The sequence below is a fragment of the Suncus etruscus genome, chromosome 14 (genome assembly GCF_024139225.1).
Source record: "Suncus etruscus isolate mSunEtr1 chromosome 14, mSunEtr1.pri.cur, whole genome shotgun sequence".
In the NCBI taxonomy this organism is placed as follows: Eukaryota; Metazoa; Chordata; class Mammalia; order Eulipotyphla; family Soricidae; genus Suncus; species Suncus etruscus.
Window position 1 is genome coordinate 60,962,393 of NC_064861.1, and position 20,505 is coordinate 60,982,897.

Genomic DNA, 20,505 nt, shown 5'->3' on the forward strand with positions numbered 1-20,505 from the left:
TGGTTGTGGTCCCAAAACCAATAGCAAGCAATAAAAAAAAAAAAAAAAATCCCCACATGCTCTGCATGCAACTAAGTCTCAGTTTGATACCTAGTTCCATGCTGCCCCAAACTTGTCCAGGTATAGCCCCAGAAGGCCCTGAGCACTTTGGGGATGTCTCCATGTAATTCCCCAGCACAGCAAGGTCCAGAGAGCACCATATCCTCAGTCCCAAACTAAACTGCCTGTGTGATGTGCTAAAAAATGACATGAGTGGTCCAGATTACCTGGAAATTCAGCCCCACCACATCCCAACCCCTGCAAAAGAAGTCAATTTTTTTGCAAGTAAATATCTAATCCTAGTCCTAGAGACAAAACTATCACTAGAAATCCTCTTCATGCCAAGGATGTTTAGAGTCTAGAAACTGAGGTGAAAGGTCACTTCCCCAGTCTCGAATGCCTCCAATCCTAGCTGCTGGCTAGCTAACAGCCCAGTCCAGGATTTGCCCTGGCACATGGGAATGGGTACTTCTGGGGCTCTTTTTGGACCAGAGGGAATGCTTGGCCTCCTACCCTAGTCCACAGATACAGAAGTGAAATTGTGCGTGTGTGTGTGTGTGTGTGTGTGTGTGTGTGTGTGTGTATTTTGGAGCCAAACCTGGGTGTGTGCTCAAGACTTACTTACAGATTGCTCCTGACAGGTTCAGAAGACCATAGGGGATCAAACCCAGCTGGATCATGTGCAAGGCAAGTATACTCTGGCCAACGAGTGAAATTCTTGTCACATCTCTAGGATCCTTTACTCAAAGACTTTAAGAGTGTTTTCCTGATAGAGCATATTGAGGTCCATTTGTGTTTATCAGGGGCCAGAGAGATAGGGCCCTGAGTCCACCAAAAATGATCCCTGAGCACAGAGCCAGGAGTAAATCCTGACCACCAACATATGTGGCCTTATAATAACAATTTGTGGGGGCCAGAGAAATAGCATGGAGGTAAGGCGTTTGCCTTGCAAGCAAAAGAACTGTGGTTGGAATCATGGCATCCCATATGGTCCCCTGAGCCTGCCAGGAGCGATTTCTGAGCATAGAGCCAGGAGTAAGCCCTGAGCACTGCTGGGTGTGACTCAAAAACAAACAAAAACTACATAAATAACAATTTGTGTTAATTGAACCATATTCATGTGTGAACTACTGGTGGTGTGTACCAAGGTCAATGTGGATAGCTTTCTGATCACCAAGAGAGATATTTCATTGTCTTCTACCTCTCCCAAGTACACAAACACACTTTTAAACTGAAGTTGGTGAACAGGAGCTTGGAGTTAATCACTACCGGGTGTCCAGAACGGTGCCACACACATGCCAGGCAAGTGAGAGAAGCTGGTGGAAGCAACAGTGTGTGCCTAGGATGAAGTGAACAGTGGGTAGCAGAGACTAAACTCCAACCATGGACAGAGCGCAGACAGCCACACAAGGCCACAATAACAGTGCTTCGGGAAACCAGGGGCAGCCAAATTCTGAGTCCAAAGAACAAACTTTGATGGCATTTACCAGCTGTGACCTTAGGCAACTTATTTTGGCTGCATTTTCATCCTCTGGAAAATGAAACTAAACTATCTCCTCATGATCACAACCAATTCCTTTTTATCAAGTTCCCCCTTACAGAATCCAGAGTTCACCCCTTTCTCCAGCAGTCAGACCAAACCCCTTAACACAAAATGAAATTAAGAGGCATATAGGCAGCTCCTGGATTCTGGCAAGTGTAAAAGCACCTCACAGAAGCTAGTTACTTAGAGGAAGGTCTTGTGGGCTTGGCCTGAAGCCTGGGTCGAAGTGGCTCTCTCCCAGGAGATGCTCAGTGGGTGAGATGAGCAACAGAAAAAATACGGTCAGCCTTGTGGCAGTCAGCACATCCCAGGGGTCTCCAAGAACCTCAGCTTCAGGAAAACAATAAGGAACTGGATCAATGGTACAGCCGGGAGGACATTTGCCCTGCATGCAACCAACCTGGGTTCAATTCCCAGCATCCCATATGGTCCCCTTAGCCCAGCAGAAGTCATTCCTGAGCACAGAGTCAGGAGTAAGCTCTAAGCATCACTGGGTGTGGCCCAAAAGTGAAAACAAAAACAAAACACAAGTGTGATATCATTTTCCCTCAGTCACTCCTCCTGCAACTGGGCCCAGGATGAGGCAAACACCCAGAGACAGTTTGGGCATCGACACTGCTGTTCCCAGGTGCTTCCTGTTGTCACAGAAAACCATCTACTCACCAGAGGATTATGACCTCGGACGTTCCTCCACTTGGAGACAGGTTCCACTAACACCTGCAAGGAGAAAAATATCAACAAGAGCCTCAGTGCTAGAACCACCTGCAGAAGAAGTGATTCTTCTCTTTCACAGGTCCACCCTGTCTCTCTCCTATCCCCTAAATAGGACAGCTGTATCTCTCTGAAGATTCTTTCCCATGATCTAAAAAGACCTGAAACCTGGATGGAAACCAGAACTGACTGATTCCTCTCATCCTGAAACATACTGGAACACTCTACCCTCAACATTCTGACAACTACCCAGGAGTAAAGTGAAGAAATGCCACCAAAATCTCCAGGAAGAAAGGCAGCCTGGTCAAGATTTGCTGTGCAGGTATAGCTGTAGGTCAAAGGATACAGGGACAGAGAAAACACCAGGCCAGACTCCCACAAGCTTGCTTGAGGGGCAGGAGATTGCACAGAGGTAAAGATGCTGCCTTGCATGAGGACAACCAGGTTCCAATCTGGCACTGCAAGTCATGAGCACCACCGGGAGTGATTCCTGAGTATAAAAGCCAGGAGTAAGCCCTGAGTGCCACTGGGTTTGGCTGGAAAAACAATAAGGATGAAACAAAATTTTTTTTTTTTTTTGGTTTTTTTTTTTTTTTTTTTTTTGGTTTTTGGGCCACACCCGGTGACGCTCAGGGGTTACTCCTGGCTATGCGCTCAGAAGTCGCTCCTGGCTTGGGGGACCATATGGGACGCCGGGGGATCGAACCGCGGTCCGTCTCCTAGGCTAGCGCAGGTAAGGCAGGCACCTTACCTCGAGCGCCACCGCCCGGCCCAGAAACAAAATTTTATACTGATTTACTTTCCCAAGTCGCCTAAGTTAAACCACTAACTCAGTTGTTTTACTCTGCAGGGGTTTGAGATGGTGTCAGAAGTAGGGATTAATGGAGGATCTGGACCACCCCAAGAGTGCTCAAGGGATCAAGTGGTGCCAGGAATTAAGGAATGAGGGCTGGCCGTGTTCAGCACAAATGCTTTAAGCTCTGTGCTATCTCTCCATACCCAGGGGCAAGAAGTTCACCATCTGGGCTGGAGCCAATAATATTATGGGTAAGGTGCTTGCCTGTACACTTCGGATATGGGTTTGATCCCCAGCACCCCATAATCCCTTGAACTGTGCCAGGAATCATCCATCCTTGAGCTTAGGGCAGGAGTAAGCCCTGAAACACCGCTGAGAGTGTCCCACCAAAAAGAAAAAAGAAAAAGGAGGAAGGAAGGAAGGAAGGAAGGAAGGAAGGAAGGAAGGAAGGAAGGAAGGAAGGAAGGAAGGAAGGAAGGAAGGAAGGAAGGAAGGAAGGAAGGAAGGAAGGAAGGAGAGAAAGAAAGAAAGAAAGAAAGAAAGAAAGAAAGAAAGAAAGAAAGAAAGAAAGAAAGAAAGAAAGAAAGAAAGAAAGAAAGAAAGAAAGAAGAAAGAAGAAAGAAAGAAAGAAAGAAAGAAAGAAAGAGAAGAAAGAAAGAAAGAAAGAAAGAAAGAAAGAAAGAAAGAAAGAAAGAAAGAAAGAAAGAAAGAAAGAAAGAAAGAAAGAAAGAAAAGAAAGATAGAAAGAAAGAAAGAAAGAAAGAAAGAAAGAAAGAAAGAAAGAAAGAAAGAAAGAAAGAAAGAAAGAAAGAAAGAAAGAAAGAAAGAAAAGAAAGAAAGAAAGAAAAAGAAAGCAGCTTTTCTTGTACTCGGAGCCCCGTGACTGTGAAAATGCTGGAAAAGGAAAATGCTAGAACAGGTGGGCGGACAGAGCTGATGCAGTCTCGATGAGGACACAGCGCCCCCTAGCCGCGGCTTCCGGGACTGACTCTCCTTTTATTCAAATTCCTGCAGCTTCTCCGTGCTCCACCTCAGCCCTCCAGGCCCTGAATGGTGTTGGCACCAGCCTTGAGCGCCATCTCGCGGCCTTTGTGGGGATGTATCATTCTTCCCCTCAGATTCTGAAGAATCTTCTAGAATGATGGCCGCTTTCATCAACATCCTGCATGTGACCAACATCACCATCACGTGACTTGAGACACATGTGGGCACGGCCAGCCCTCCATCTCTTGTCTAAACCAAAACAACTTAAACTCTGACTAATCACAAAAAATGAAACACGGGTGGCACTTGCAGACACCCCACAGATGCACTTTGAATTGATTTTTGGTGTTTGCACATTCAGAAGCCTTTTTACTGGCCAATTTGTTTTACAGGGGCTAGAGGGGCAGTACAGCTGAGGGCGTTTACTTGCCTTGCTGGGGACCAGTATTTGGGTTCCACACCCAGCACTTCATATGCTTTCCAAATACCCCAGGAGTGATTCCTAGGCACAGAGCCAGGAATAAGCCCTGAGTCCCACTGCATGTGGCCCGCAAAAACAATACAGAAATTTATTTTGCAACCCCCACATTTAATTATGCAACCCTAAGGGGTCACAACCCAGTTTAAGAAGCAAGGGTTTAAAAAAATAAAAAATAAAATAAAAAAGAAGCAAGGGTCTAAATCAGGGGTCTCAAACTCAATTTACCTGGGGGCCACAGGAGGCAAAGTTGGGGTGAGGCAGGGCCACATAAGGGATTTCACAAAAAAAAGTCCTCAAACGTCATTATTAACAGTTTTAATTATTTCTTCTGAACATGAATAGAACATTGAGTGAAGATCATGAACAGTTCTTCTGAACATGGCATCTTTTGCCTATTCCTTGCTGCCAGAGACTTGACAGCGCTTCTTCTCACAAATCTGAACCACATTTGGCTTTAGAGAGGAAGCAGTTGAGACCCTCAGTATGGCTTGAAGATGATCATCATTACGTCTATACCTGTACTTTGACTTATTGAAGTTCAATGTGGAGAATAGCTTTTCACACAAATATGTGCTCCCAAAAAGGCACATGGTGCGCTTGAACATTCGGGAAAGCTCAGGGAAGCTGAGGGGCAATTCTCTTAAAAAATGCCCATGCGGGGCCGGGCGGTGGCGCTGGAGGTAAGGTGCCTGCCTTACCTGCGCTAGCCTAGGAGACGGACCGCGGTTCGATCCCCCGGCGTCCCATATGGTCCCCCAAGCCAGGAGCGACTTCTGAGCGCATAGCCAGGAGAGTAACCCCTGAGCGTTACCGGGTGTGGCCCAAAAAAAAAAAAAATGCCCATGCATGTCTGCTTTTCCACTAATCTCCCTGAACTTGGCTTTGAGATCAGAGTTGCATTGCAGGTCAATGAGGTCCATTTGAAGCACAGGAGGGGCATCTTGCACATCAAAGGAAAAGGGGTCCACAAAAATTTGGAAAGTGGCTCTGTGCTTTTTGAAGTCTACAAATCTGTGATCAAATTCCTTCTCTAGCTTAAAAATAACATCAACATATTTCTCACCACTGAACAGTATGCCTGCATCCACAAGTTCCTTTCATGCTGGTAAATGGCAAAGGTTTGTCTGAGAGAGCTGGGATTTCCATAACATAAGTTTTGTGGAGAATGCTCTCACGTTTCATAGGCAGCACTGATAAGTTGCCCCGGGCCTTGGAACATCTTGTTTAGTACATTCACCTTATGTGTGATGTCAACAAGAAAAGCTAAGTCTATGAGCCATTTGTGATCACTCAACTCAGAAACAGCATTCCCATCCTTCTCTATGAAGGCTTTCACTTCTTCTCTCAACTCAAAAAATCTTTTCAGGACATTTCCCCTGCTGAGCCAACGTACCTCGGTGAAATAGAGCACATCTCCATATTCTGACTCCATTTTCTCTAAAAAAGCACAGAACCTCCTGTGCTTTAAGCCCCTGGATCTGATTTGGTTGATGCATTTCACAACAACAGACAGTCACACGGCAGGCATTTACTGCAAAGGGCCTGCTGATGGATAATGCAGTGAAAAGCAATGGCCTTCTCTACACCCTCCTCTTCAAGTTTTTTTTTGAACAAGTGCCACCAGTCCATTTTTCCTCCCTCATCGATGGCGCTCCATCGGTTATTATTCCAACAAACCTCTTCCATGGCAAACCTGCATTCTCAATGGCATCACACAGATGCCGAAATATCTCATTAGCGGTGGTCTGGCCATTAAAATTGTGAGCAGCTCCTCTGTCAATTCAAAATTAAAATCAACATCACAGACATAAATTGTGAGCTGTGCAGTGTCTGTTATATCTGTGCCCTCATCAAGAGCAACTGAGTATGCATCAAAACATTTGGCTTTCTCACACAGTTGATGATAAATGTTACTTGACATGTCAGAAATGCGCTCTGCCACAGTGTTGGCAGAAAGGCTGATTTTGCTAAACTGACCTTTCTTTTCCAGACAGATAATACTTGCAGCCTGTAGCATGCATTTTTTAACAAACTCTCCTTCTGTGAATGGTTTCCCTGCCTTAGCAATCATCTCACTAACCATGTAACTAGCTTCGACTGATGCAACATTCTCTTTGGTTGCTTTCTTGAAGAAATCTTGTTGCCTCATTAGACATGCTTTAAGACTGGCAACCTGCTTGGCTCTCTCATTTCCTTGATATTTTGCACATTCCTCAGCATGTTTAGTTGAATAACGGCATTTCAAGTTGTATTCCTTGTGCACTGCAACTTTGCCCCTGTGTTCAACAAAGAAATACTGCATCTCCCACTTTTCCTGAAATTGTCTGTGCTCGTCATCAATCTTTCTCTTCACTGCAGGCTTTGATGAAGTCATGATGAAGATATGACAAAAATCTAATTCTGTAATAAACTTCTCTCCCTTCTCTCCCTTAAGGCCTCCGATAATGCAAGGGACAGCAGACAGGAGCAGCGGAAATGACCTCTGCGCTAGGCACAAAGTATTCGCGATTATTCGCTTACCGAATATTCGCAATAAAAAATCGAATTAGTAAGAAAAATATCGCAAAAAATCGCATTAAACATTTGCATACCCCGAACAGAACTGCTAGGGGTATGCGAATGTTTAATGCGATTTTTTTCTTACTAATACGATTTTTTATTGCGATTATTCGGTAAGCAAATAATCACGAATACTGCGATATTTGAAGGCTGGCCGCGGGCCACAAAATATTGTACAGAGGGCCGCAAACGGCCCACAGGCCGCGAGTTTGAGACCCCTGGTCTAAATCCTAGTTTTCAAAGTGGGAGAGCCTGCCCTCTGGTGGCCACTGAAACAACTGCCAGTGCAGTTGGGAGTGGGAGAGGGGAGGCATTTTGTTTGCTTGAAGAAAGGTACATTTCAGTACACCACACATACACACACCTGAGTACTTTAGTTTCTGAAAAGTTTCTGAAAAGCAGGAAAACAAGTAAGTTTGAGATTTCTGGCTAGCCCCTTAAAACCAGGACAGTCCCAGACTACAAGGGAGGTTAGCTCTATGCAGAGATGGAAGCACCAGCCCTGCTCAGGGTTACTTACTCATGGTCTGTGCTTGGGGATGGTGCACAGGGGCCCATGCAGGGCTGAGACATGAACCAGTTGGCAAGAAAAGCACTATTCAAGCCCTGTGCTCACTCTCTCTTGAGACAACACACAGCCATCTAGGACAGCTTACAAGTAGGTGCCAGAGCTCTGCAGCCCAAGGACAGCCTCCTTCCTCCCTCCATCTGTGCTGCCTCTCACCATCATCCTTCTGTCCTTCTCACTCACTCACTTCCCATCAAAGGGGAGGAGAGAACTCCTCTATCATGCAGCAATTAGGAGAGAACAGAAGTTCTCAGAGGCCAACCTCAAGGATAAGCTTCAGGAGAGCTGACTCAGCCCCCTCCCCCCCACACACCAACTCTTCTCTACAAGGCAGAGGAACACATATAGAACAAGACCTCTAACATGATTGCTTTCATTGTTACTTACTTATTTTTGGTCTCATGACCAAAAATTTAATGCCATGTGGATTTCAGGGGCTACTCCTGATAGTATCAAGGGATGGTGCAGGATGGAAATCAAACCTACTTCATGCAAAGCATGAGCAACGGCTTTTTGAGCTACTTCTCCAGCCCCTAATGTTGTTCACTTTAAGTTTGGAAGCCATACTGGGTAGTGCTCAGGGCTGACTTTAAGTTTGGAAGCCATACTGACTCTGTGCTCAGGGATCACTCCTGGTGAGGCTGAGGGGACCATATGTGGTTCTGGGTATTGAACCAGGGTCAGCAGCATGCAAGGCCAACTCCCTACCTGCTGTACTATCACTCCCGTCTTCTATGTTACTTAATTTTTGCCATGCTGTTAGACTATACCTTGATTTATCCAAACAAAGATCATCTCTGGTTTCTTTGTATCTGTTTGCTTACAACTTGATTTCACCCTGTCACTCTCAAAATAAGTGAAAGCAGAGATAAACAGAAAGGACTATCTTAAACTGAGAAGCTTCTGCACCTCAAAGAAAACAGTGACAAGGATACAAAGGACACCCACAAAATGGGAGAAACTATTCACCCAATACCCATCAGACAAGAGGCTAATATGTAAGATATACAAGGTACTGACAAAAGTTAAGAAAAAAAATCTAACCCGATCAAAAATGGGGAGAAGTGAACAGACACTTTCTCAAAGAAGAAATACAAATGGCCAAAAGGCACATAAAAAAATAAATGTTCCACATCACTAATCATCAGGGAGATGCAAATCAAAAGAATGAGGTACCATCTACCGCCAAGAGATTCTCACACACCGCAAAGAACAGAAACAATCAGTGCTGGCGGGGATGTGGAGAGAAAGGAACTCTCATTCACTGCTTGTGGGAATGCCATCTAGTCCAGCTATTATGAAAAATAGTATGGATATTCCTCAAAAAACTGGAAATCAAGCTCCCATATGATCTGATCCAGCTATTTCACTCCTAGGGATATACCTTAGGAACACAAAACACAATACAAAAATGCCTTCCTCACACCTATATTCATTGCATTGTTATTTACAATACCCAGAATCTGGAAACAACCAAGAAGCCCTTCAACAGATGAATGGCTAAAGAAAAATGTGGTACATATACACAATGGAATATTATGCAGCCATCAGGAGAGATGAAGTCATGAACTTTTCCTATTCATGGAATGACATGGAAACAATTATGCTGAGTGAAATAAGTCAGAGGGAGAGAGATAGACACAGAATAGTCTCACTCATCTATGGGATTTAAGAAAAATAAAAGACATTAAAAAAAAGACATTGTTGTAATAATACCCAGAGACAATAGAGATGAGGGCTGGAAGTGAAGCTTACCACAAAGAGTGGTGAGTGCAGTTAGAGAAATAACTACAGACAACTTTCATGACAATGTTAATGAGTGAGAGAAGTAGAATGCCTGTCTCAAATACAGGCAAGGGTTGGGGGAATCAGGGGGGGCATTGGTGGTGGGAATGTTGCACGGGTTAAGGGGGATGCTCTTTTTATGACAGAAACTCAACTACAAACATGTTTCTAATCATGGTGCTTAAATATGTTATTAAAAAATAAACTTGGTTTCACCCAAAACAAAGATAACCTGAGCTATCTGTCCTTACTCTGTCTTTACTGCCCCACCTGAGGATGGTCTCTGTACTCAATAAAAAACATAGTTCTGGCAGGCAGCTGGCATTCCATACAAGATAGAAGATTGCCAGACTAAATGTGTTTCACCCTCAGCCTGGTCTCGATTATTTCGTGCAGAGACCCTGATGCATACTCATTCACCAGGGATTAGAAATACAACGCATGGGGTGATTTTACACCATACCGTACATATACTAAATAGAAACGAAAATGGGAAAGAGAAAAAAAGAAAATGGTCATAAAAGTATAAAGTGACAGAATCTGTGGAAACAAAAAAGACACGCTGGCAGGAAGGGCTAGAGCCATAACACAATGAGTAGGACTTTTGCCTGCTACTAACCCTGGTTCAATCCCCAGCATCCCATATGGTCTCTTGAGCCTCCTAGGGGTGATTTCTGAGTGCAGAGCCAGAAATAAGCCCTGAGTATAGTTGAGTATGGCCCCAAAACCAAAAAATATTTTTTAAAAAAGTATCGACAGAAAGGGTTATTCCATTCAAGTTGGGAAGGAGGATCAGAACCTTGGTGCAGAGATAATTCTTGATCATGCACATGGTTATTTTTAGGGAGCAAACTATAAATAGACAAGAAATAATACTTGGTGATGCAGAATAACACTCCCTGCTTGGGCAAGACTCAAGTCACACTCAATAGCTTCCTTCTTTCACATGGAGATTTTTTTTAATTGTTTCAATGCTGTATTAACAGATGAAAACAAACCCAGCAAACCAGAGAATCAGCAGTGCTCAGGGATTACTCCTGGCTCTGCACTCAGAAATCACTCCTGGTAGGCTCAGGGAATCATATGGGATACTGGAAATCAAACCTAGGTCAGTCCTGGGTCAGCTGTGTGCAAGATAAATGCCCCATCGTTGTGCTATCTCTCCAGCCCCTCACATGGAGACTTTTAATGACCAGATCATGAGCTCTGGAGCCGCTCTACCTTGAAAGTCAAATGTGACTAATTCAAACTGAGGTGGACTAAAGTTTAAATGACCTATCAGAGGCAAAGGTTTCATCTGAGAAACAATACAAAATTGCTTATGATGATTTTTATATGGATGTGAGAATACTGGAACTATATTATGCTAAATGCCCTTTGGAAGCCAGAATGATAGTACAGCCAGCAAGGTGCTTGCTTTGCATGTAGTTCAGTGGGGTTCATCCTCAGCACCCCATATGGGATCCCCACATCCCATATGGTCTCTGAAACATGTCAGGAGTGATCCTTGAGTGCAGAAACAAAAGAAAGCCCTGAGCACTGCTGTGTGTTACTTCAAAACCAATAAGTAAATAAAGATAAATTTAAATGCCCTTTGCTTTTCTTTTGAGGCTACTAGACATTGTACCTTTTCTCTTCTTTTTTTTTTTGTCCCCCAATTCACAATACAGACCAGGCAAAGGGCCTGGGTTGAGGTGTATATGGGGTACCTCCTCTTTCTATACAGTCAGTATAAAGAACACAGCCTGTGGTAAGAATTGGGAGGCTTTATCTTTTCTTTTCATTTTATTTTATATATATATGATATATATTTTATATACATATAATCCTTCACCAGTGCAATATTCCCATGACCAATATCTCAAGTATCCTTCCTCCCCTAGAGTACACCGGCCTGTACTCTAGACAGGCTTTCTACTTCCCTCATTCAGCCACATTTTGTTATGATAGTTCTCAGTGTAATTATTTCTGTGACTGCACTAAACTATCCCTGTGGTGAGCCTCGTTTCAGGAGCTGGACCCTCCAGTCCTCCTCTATTTTGTCTCTGAGAATCATTACACAAATGTTTTTCATTTTTCTCAAAACTCATAGATGAGTGACACCATTCTGTGTTTATCTCTTTCCCTCTGACTTATTTCACTCAGCATAATAGATTCCATATACATCCATGTATAGGAAAATTTAATGACTTCATCTCTTCTGGTGGCTGCATAATATTCCATTGTGTATATGTACCATAGTTTCTTTAGCCATTCATCTATTGAGGGTCATCTAGGCTGTTTCCAGAGTCTGGCTATTGTAAACAACGCTGCAATGAATATAGGAGTGAGAAAGGGATTTTTGTATTGTATTTTTGTATTCCTAGGATATATCCCTAGGAATGGTATAGCTGGATCGTATGAGAGCTCAACTTCCAGCTTTTGGAAAAATCTCCATATGCTTTCCACAAAGGTTGGACCAGACAGCATCCCCACCAGCAGTGAAGAGTTCCTTTCTCTCCACATCCCCACCAGCACTGCTTGTTCTTATTCTTTCTGATGTGTGCCAATCTCTGTGGCGTGAGATGCCACATAGTTGTTTTGATTTGCATCTCCCTGATGATTACATTGTACCTTTTCTAAGGGGCTTGTAATACTGGTTCATATTATAGAATATTTCTATCAGACATGCCAGTCTACATACTCATAAATGACTCCATCCAGTTTCTGTGGATTCCCGTGTGCCCAGAGCAAGGACAAACCTCAATGCCTGCGGCGTTGGAGAAGAATTCCAGGCATGTCGTCTTCCCACTTGCAATATTGCCCTCGATACAGATCTGGCAAAAGACAAAAGCAGTTTAGAACCAAGTGCCTAGGGGACCATAAGAGAACAATTTCCAGGGCTGGAGATATAGCATGGAGGTAGGGTGTTTGCCTTGCATGCAGAAGGACGGTGGTTCGAATCCCAGCATCCCATATGGTCCCCTGAGCCTGCCAGGAGTGATATCTGAGTGTAGAGCCAGGAGTAACCCCTGAGCGCTGCTGGGTGTGACACCCCCCCCCCCAAAAAAAAGAGAACAATTTCCAAGGAAGAACTCAGGTGAAGTGACAGCGCAAGAGTTCAGGGTGAAATCTAAAATCCCTTCAAAGGACCTTCAGTCAAGGTCCCACTATTCATAATATTATAATGACACAATCCTCTCCCTTAAACATCCATCAGCCCTGCCCTCCATGACAGATCTCCCATATATCAGCCCCTTGGGACCCCAGATGGTCCCAAACTTATTTGGTCCTTTTCAGAACAAATTCACTCAGTGGTCCCTAGAAATAGACCTTCTTTAAATGCCCAGATCATATCAGCTCTGACAGCCCCCCAGGAGCATTCTAATATCCCTGTGGAGTGGGGTTGGGGAATGGTTTCACCCACTTTGGAAAACATTGCCCTCCACCGGATCTAGCTCGCCCTACTCTCCCCTCAACTCTCTTCAGTCTCTCTCTCCAGATTGGCTTTAGGTAAATACGTTCTGTCTAAAGGCTGAGACGCTGGGAAACAGGTGTGTGACATGAAGTGGTGTCACAGCTCTGAGTAGGGCAGCAAGGGAGGACTCAGTTAAGTACCTTGGTGCCAGGCAGGCTCTAAGAGAAGTAACACACTACGAGCAACTAGTTGGAGAGGGAAAAGTGGGTCACAAGCCATGGTACCAGGCTTAGCAGGTGAGCTGGGGTTCATGTCAAGGTCTATTAGGTTCTTTCTCATGACTCCAGGAGAGCTTTTGATCACAACCCACATAAAACACAGGATTCCAGGGCTGGGATAGGCTAAAAGGCACATTCATACAACAGTGTCCTTCAGGTTCATCTTAGACGTACCTCTTTCCCATCACACTCCAATGCCTCAGGGACTACCCAAACCTTCCACCATCATCAGGGTCCTAGCCTGCACTTCTTGCATACCATTCAGCCATAGAACTTAATGGTTTTCAGCCCCTATATCACTCCCCAACTATTAGGGGAGTGTCACCAGTCTGCTACAGGCTCTAAAAATCCCAGTGGTTGGGGCCAGAGAGATAGCATGGAGGTAGGGCATTTGCCTTGCATGCAGAAGGACAGTAGTTTGAATCTCAGCATCCCATATGGTCCCCTGAGCCTGCCAGGAGTGATTTCTGAGCGTAGAGTCAGGAGTAACCCCTGAGCGTTGCCAGGTGTGACCCAAAAAAAAAAAATCCCAGTGGACTTGGCCCAATAAGACCCTCCTATGACCTTTCACCTCCAGCCAGCCACAGGTCCTACCCCAGAGCTGGCATCTCAAAGTCATAGCTCTAAGCCCCAACTGTCTGTATTCTCTGATCTGCCACCATAATGTCTCTCTGTACTGGAAGGGAAGGAACCACATGTCCCTCACATCCAGGCTACCACCTGCTAAACCAAATTGAATCCAACCTTCTTCAGACAGTGCCTGTGTGTTTCAAATTCTCAAACTTTGAGTCGATATTGACCTAAAGGATGGGAATTCATGTGCAAATATGTAAGAAATTGATGAGAGGGTCTCTAGAGGGAGGGAAGGGGGTTGTAAGAGATCTCATCCTTATATTGCATATTGAACGTAAAAGTGACTTACCACTGATTTTTTCATTTTCTCATGTCCTCTGTCTTCATCTACAAAAGAGAAGAAACTGACTTTGAAACTAGGCTTGAGTTCCAGGGAAAACTTTCTCCCTTCTCCAGTACGTGAAATGGGTAGATGGGTGGGAGAGGCTCAGCGGTCCTAGTGGGGTCTACTTATTTCACTGTGACAGTGGCCTGTGGCACATCTGCATCATCATGTACCCCCAGCCCCTCCCCATGCTCTGCTTTTTACACTTGGCATATTTCCAAGACACAGTAAGGCTTCTCGTGGGGTTAGACGTCAGTTAACTTAGGAGAGAGAGCACTGCGTCGGGTGCAGCAGGAGTCACAGAGCAAAGGGGCGGTGGGCGTGCATTTTAGAGTCCCCTCTAGGCCCTGGGAGCCCACCCACCCACAGGAGGTTCTAAAGAGGTTCTTCTTTAACATTTCAAGCCAAAGTGGCTTCCAGAAAGAGGTGACCACGAGCCACTGCACCCCAGGAGTCCCCAGTGTGCTCTGGGGGCGAGTTAAATGCAACGTCCACGTTTAGCCCCGTCCCCCGACCCAAGCAAGAATCAAGGCCAGGAATGGGGCGAGAGGTGGAGCCGGACCCGCCTGCAGTCATGGGGGTTCTTGCAATCCCTTTCCCGTGTCAGAGATCGGAACGCCTGCGAGGGACCCCAAAAGGCCGCTCTGCCGTCTCCGCACTACAGGTTGCGGGAGGTGCGCTCGCAGGCACAGGGGGGTGCGGGCAGGACGGAGACCGAGAGCCGCGTTACCCCGAGGCCTGGCCCGGCGCGGCCCCCCCTGCGGCGGCCCCGGGCCTGGTGCGGGGCCCCCTGACCCCATACGGGCCAGGGCCCGGGTTGCCCGGCTCCAAATTGGCCGCAGCAGCATGGCGGGCGACTGCGGGCGGTCCCGCGGCTCCGGCTTCCTTCCTGCACCGCCGCCGAGCAGAGCCACGGTTCTTAAAGAGACAGACCCGCCTCTTTTCCGCTTCCGCGAACCGACGGCCACCGAGATGCGGAGTGCGCCGCTGGGGGCCGGAAACATCGCTGCGATACGACGGACCAGGGATCGATTCCCGGCATTTCATAGGGTCCCCCACTGAGACTGAGATTTCTGAGTGCAGACCCTAAGCCCCGCCGGGTATGGCAGAAAGGAAGAAAGAAAGAAGGAAAAGAAAGAGAAGGAAGGAAGGAAGGAAGGAAGGAAGGAAGGAAGGAAGGAAGGAAGGAAGGAAGGAAGGAAGGAAGGGAGGGAGGGAGGGAGGGAGGGAGGGAGGGAGGGAGGGAGGGAAAAAATGAAAGAAAGAAAGAAAGAAAGAAAGAAAGAAAGAAAGAAAGAAAGAAAGAAAGAAAGAAAGAAAGAAAGAAAGAAAGAAAGAAAGAAAGAAAGAAAGAAAGAGGAAGGAAAGAGGGAGGGAGGATGGAAAGAGGGAGGGAGGAAAGAAGGAAGGAAAGAGGGAGAAGGAAGGAAAGAGGAAGGGAGGAAGGAAAGAGGGAAAGAGGAAGGAAAGAAGGAAGGGAGGGAAGGAAGGAAGGAAGGAAGAAGGAAGGAAGGAAGGAAGGAAGGAAGGAAGGAAGGAAGGAAGGAAGGAAGGAAGGAAGGAAGGAAGGAAGGAAGGAAGGAAGGAAGGAAGGAAGGAAGGAAGGAAGGAAGGAAGAAAAAAGGAAAAAAGCGCCTCAGTGGGCCTGGCCCTTGGTAAGACCACAGATGGTTTAACTGAGATTAGGACTGGACTGAGATTAGTAATACCAGGGCTTCACATTTACTTAACAGAGCTCTTCTTCTCTGCCACTTGCACATAAGTTCATGCCATTAATTCCAACCCCCAACACACATCTTTACCCCCTTTCTCACTTAGGTTGAAAATGACTAGACATTGGAGAGCCCTAATATGGCTCAGTGGTCTAGCTTTTATCTCGTTTGTATGAGACCCTGGATTCCATCCCTAGCACAGGAAAATAAAAAGGTGGGGTGTGGGAGAGTGATAGCACTATAGCATGCAGGAAATAAGGATTTGAGGCCCCTTACCTCACCCCTCCATGATGGCATGGTCCCCTAGCACCAGGAGGAATCCCATCTCATGTGACTCCTAAAACAAAAATCTGTCCAAATGATCATGGAGTGGAGTTAATAGCTTGAATTCTATTGCTTCACAGCCTGCTCTCTTTATCTGGTCTTTTAATGTTTTCATGGCCTGGACTCTAAATGTTCTATATTCCTCAGTACATAATCCACACAGCCATTATTCCAACTGAAGGGACTAGCGGAAGGGAGAAAGCCTATGAACGCCATCCATAGTCATAAAAATGCAGCCCAAATGCGATGTGTTTGGAGTGTGACGGTGTTGCCAGTGGTGGTTCCCAGTGGCTTATGTGAACTGCGAGGATAAACCTAAAGAAGGAACTTATACTGCACTCCATCCACATCTGTCACTCAGGAAGTGCCTGAGAGATTTAGGACTGATGAAAGTCTGCTATGACGAACCCCTGCATGGACACGTCTCATCAGCCCCACAAGGCAACTGTCAAACTGCGCCTGAATCCACTTTTTCTACTCCATGTGGGAGATGATCCCTGATGTCCAGGAGCCATGAACTCAGGCTGGAGTGAGGAATTGCTCTTTGCAGGAAAGAGAAATCAGTCCTAATTTTACCCAGGCATTTTGGGTCAAATGTCTTGCCAGAGTGATTGTACAGATAGGGTGCTTTCCTTGCATACACCTAACCCAGGTACAATTCCCAGTGTCCCACATGGTCCTCTAAACCAGTGGTCGGCACTGGTGGCTCTTTACACTTTTAATTTGGCTCTTCTGTGTGGCGGGTGGCCGCTCCAGGAATCAGGACTCTGCTCCTAGCCTCTGTCAGTGCCTGCCCTGTGTGGCTCTCAGAATAAATTTCAATCGTGGTTTTGGCGAGATCTGGCTCAGTTGAAAAAAAAAGGTTGCCGACCACTGCCCTAAACACTACCAAGAGTGATTCCTGAGTGCAAAGCCAAGAGCAAGCCCTGAGCACCACTGAATGTGCCTTCAAAACAAAAATAATTTCAGGAAGTGTTAAGTGAAGTAGTACAGCTTTTATTTAGAGATTTTGTGGAAGGAGAGAGATAAAGACAGAGTCAGAGAAACACATTTAAAAGGCAGAGAGATATGGGATGCACACTAGGAACTTAGATAGAGGAAAATCAACACAGGTGGTGAGAATGGCCCTAATTCACTGTCACTGTATGCCTGAAATACAACCACGAAGGACTTGTAATTCACAATAGTCTCAATTAAAATTCTATTTTATTTTATTTTGATTTTGATTTTTGGGTCACACCCCACACCCGCAGTGCTCAGGGATTACTCCTGGCTCTGCACTCAGGAATCACTCCTGCAAGGCACAGAGGACCATATGGGATGCGAACCACCTTCCCTCCTGAATCAGCTGCATGCAAGGCAAAAGCCCTGCCACTGTGCTATCTCTCCTGCTCCTCAATAACAATGTTATATAAATAAAAGGCAGAGAGAACTGAGCACACATCTCAGGTGGAGATACCGGCCACCTCCCAGGAATTATCAAAACTTAGATTAACGAAGGCCAATTTGAGATTATTGTTCTATCTCTCCATGGTGTTAGTGTCTAAGAATGTACTGGGCTGCAATTGGTGCGAAATGAGCCTTCTATGTTACTGTTTAAGCTCACTGAGCTTCTTAATAACTTTCCCAGCAGGTTTTCTGTGATACCACTGAGCTGATACGATGATAAAATGTGAAGGTGTGCAGCAGCTCTGAAATAACTTTGGTGGCTTGATAAAATGAAGGCTTAACTGGGCTGCTTCTGTCTGAAGGTGGGTGTGGTGCTTGGCTGCTGTGGGTTAGGCAGAAAGGAGAATCTGTCCCCACCCATTCTGAGAGTGTTCAGTGGCTATCTGGACCAGATTATCTGGGAGTATAAGCGTCCAATGAAAATTATATCAGTAGTATCTGCATGATCATACAAGATGTTGGCATTGTTCTTACATACTACTGGTGTGGGTTCAATCACTTGCATCTTGTACGGTCACTTTAGCATGGTAGTTGTGATACTGAGTGCACATCCAGGAATCATCTTTGAGAACCACAAGGTGTGATCCCACCTGGAAATAAATATTTTAAACAGGAGATAATTCTCTCATGGGATGTGAGAAGGCATTGATTAGTTTTGAATGTACATATTGGGGGGCAAAGCAATAGCACAGCACCTCAGGCATTTACCTTGTCTACTAAGAGTAATTTTCAGCACAGAGGCAGGTGTATAACCTAAGTGCTGTCAGATGTGTCCCCAAACAGAAAAAAAAATGCATATTATGGATAAGCCTTTAAAAAAAAAAAAAAAAGGGCAGAGTAGAGTGTTTTTTTTTTGGGGGGGGGTTGTTTGGTTTTTTGGTTGGTTAGTTTTTGGGTTTGGGGTCACACCCGGTGGCACTCAGGGGTTACTTCTAGCTCTGTGCACTCCTGGCAGGCTTGGGGGACCATATGGGATGCCAGGATTCAAACCAGAGTCCATCCTGTGTTGGCTGCATCCAAGGCAGAGTAGTTTTTATTGAAAGAAATTTAGAGGGCGCGGCGGTGGCGCTAAAGGTAAGGTGCCTGCCTTGCCTGCGCTAGCCTTGGACGGACCGCGGTTCCATCCCCCGGTGTCCCATATGGTCCCCCAAGCCAGGAGCGACTTCTGAGCACATAGCCAGGAGTAACCCCTGAGTGTTACCGGGTGTGGCCCAAAAACCAAAAAAAAAAAAAAAAAAAAAAAAGAAATTTAGAGATAATGGGTAGAGAAAGGAACAGAGAAATACATGTTTAAGAGAGAACATGGCCTTCTCCAGGGTAGGAAAAGCCAAAAGTTTTAAACTTTGGATGGTCTCCTTACAAAGGTCCTTCCCTTTGTTCCTGCTGCAGTTTCCGAGGATGTCCACTGGCTCGAGTTAAAGGAGCCAAGTCTTGGTTTCTGTGTCCACAAAGTGGGTGAGGAAACAATGCTTTTAGCTGCACAGCGCTAACGAAGAGTAACTTCTTCAAATTCCTTCTCTTGTTTTTTGGGTTTGTTTGGTTTTGGTTTTTGGTTTTGGGCCACACCCGGTGACACTCAGGGGTTACTCCTGGCTATGCGCTCAGAAATAGCTCTGGCTTGGGGGGGGGTTCAAAACGCAGTTCATCCTGGGTCAGCCACGTGCACAGCAAACGCCCTATTGATGCCTTATCTCTCCGGCCTCAACTTCTCTTGGTTTTATTACTTCCCAAGGACTCATTGCTAAGACTTCCTCACCTTCAGCTTGAGTGCTTTAGAGGCGCTTGAGGCCTAGAATATTCTCTGTCTCTGTCTGTCTGTCTGTCTCTGATGCATAGTGTTACTAGTCCCTTCTTGAGCCCCTAGAGTGAAGAAAATCATTTGCAAGATTACACCTCTACATGTGTAAACAAAAAAACCTCAGCCCTGGTACTTCCTATTGGGTATGTCACAAACCTACAAGGCAGATGTACCCTCCATAAGCAAACTTCAGGATTAAGTTCAGCATCATGTGAATGACCTGCTCATCAAATTCAATTGTAAAATGGACTAGAGCTGAAATGGTAAGGATCCTGGGGTCTTAACGAACAGGGGCGACATCCAAGTGCTTCAAAATCGAAACAAAATCATGTGTAGAATAAAGTTGAGCACAAAGGAGATGAGTTTGCAGAGCTTACGCCAGGCCCTCTTCTGCTGTGAAAAATCCCAGGCTATATACTTTCCAAATGCCTCAGTCCCCAGGAGAGGACGTGAAGTGACCGAGCTGACCAACAGCCACTTCACCAAAAACAAAAATATATAGCTCCACTTGCATTTCCTCATTTCTAGAATGGTTCCTGTCTGAGATAAAAAATCTCAAGTTCAAATAAACATTCTTGTGCAAGCCGGATGTTAGCAATTGCCCCAAGCCCCCAAAGATAAATGGTTTGTTGCTCTAACAATTACTTTATAGCTCATATTTGTTACTAGAACAATTACAGCAAAACCCACACCAGAGTGAGGGCTGGGTGAAATTGAGTTGGTTTCTTCCTCCAGGGGGCTCATAAATTAAACTCTAAAAAAATAAACTATTTTTTTTCTTTTCTTCCAGACAGTCGTGTTCCTATGTTTTGGTTGGCACACATCAAAGCAGCCAGGCCTAGTTCCCATCCCTGAATAGGTTGCAAGATGGGAGCTAGATAGTACAGAGGTCAAGTCACTTGCTGGTTGGATCCCCAGCACCCCACATGGTCCTCAGAGCCAATCCTGGTGTGATCCCTGAGCACAGAAATAGGAGTAAATCCTGAGCACCACCAGGTGTAAAAAGTTGTAATATGACTGTAACCATAGCTTCATAGAAAAACTGAGTCGAAGTTATATATCTGAAGGGCCACTATTCCATGGCCCTTTAGGAACCAAAACCTAAACAGCTATCAGCTAGGGG

The 20,505-nt window shown here is 45.4% G+C and overlaps 1 protein-coding gene and 1 pseudogene across 5 annotated transcripts in view; both read right to left on the reverse strand.

Moving 5' to 3' along the window:
* Window positions 1-15,100, reverse strand: part of TK2 (thymidine kinase 2) — a 29,551-nt gene extending 14,451 nt beyond the window's left edge. For 4 of the 5 annotated variants that reach the window (XR_007502265.1, XR_007502264.1, XM_049786443.1 and 1 more), the window contains exons 1-4: window positions 14,830-14,966; window positions 14,064-14,101; window positions 12,208-12,282; window positions 2,246-2,299 (exon numbers count right to left, since the gene is read on the reverse strand). Coding sequence is in view for 3 of the 5 variants with exons in the window: in XM_049786443.1 (XP_049642400.1) it covers window positions 2,246-2,299; window positions 12,208-12,282; window positions 14,064-14,101; window positions 14,830-14,947 (285 nt within the window). In the remaining 2 variants the exon portion in view is untranslated. Of the gene's footprint in view, window positions 1-2,245; window positions 2,300-12,207; window positions 12,283-14,063; window positions 14,102-14,829; window positions 14,967-15,032 lie in introns of those variants that run through there. The other variant, XM_049786444.1, reaches the window with a different exon arrangement.
* Window positions 11,112-11,233, reverse strand: LOC126028781 (uncharacterized; annotated as a pseudogene).
* Window positions 15,101-20,505: the final 5,405 nt, after the last annotated feature.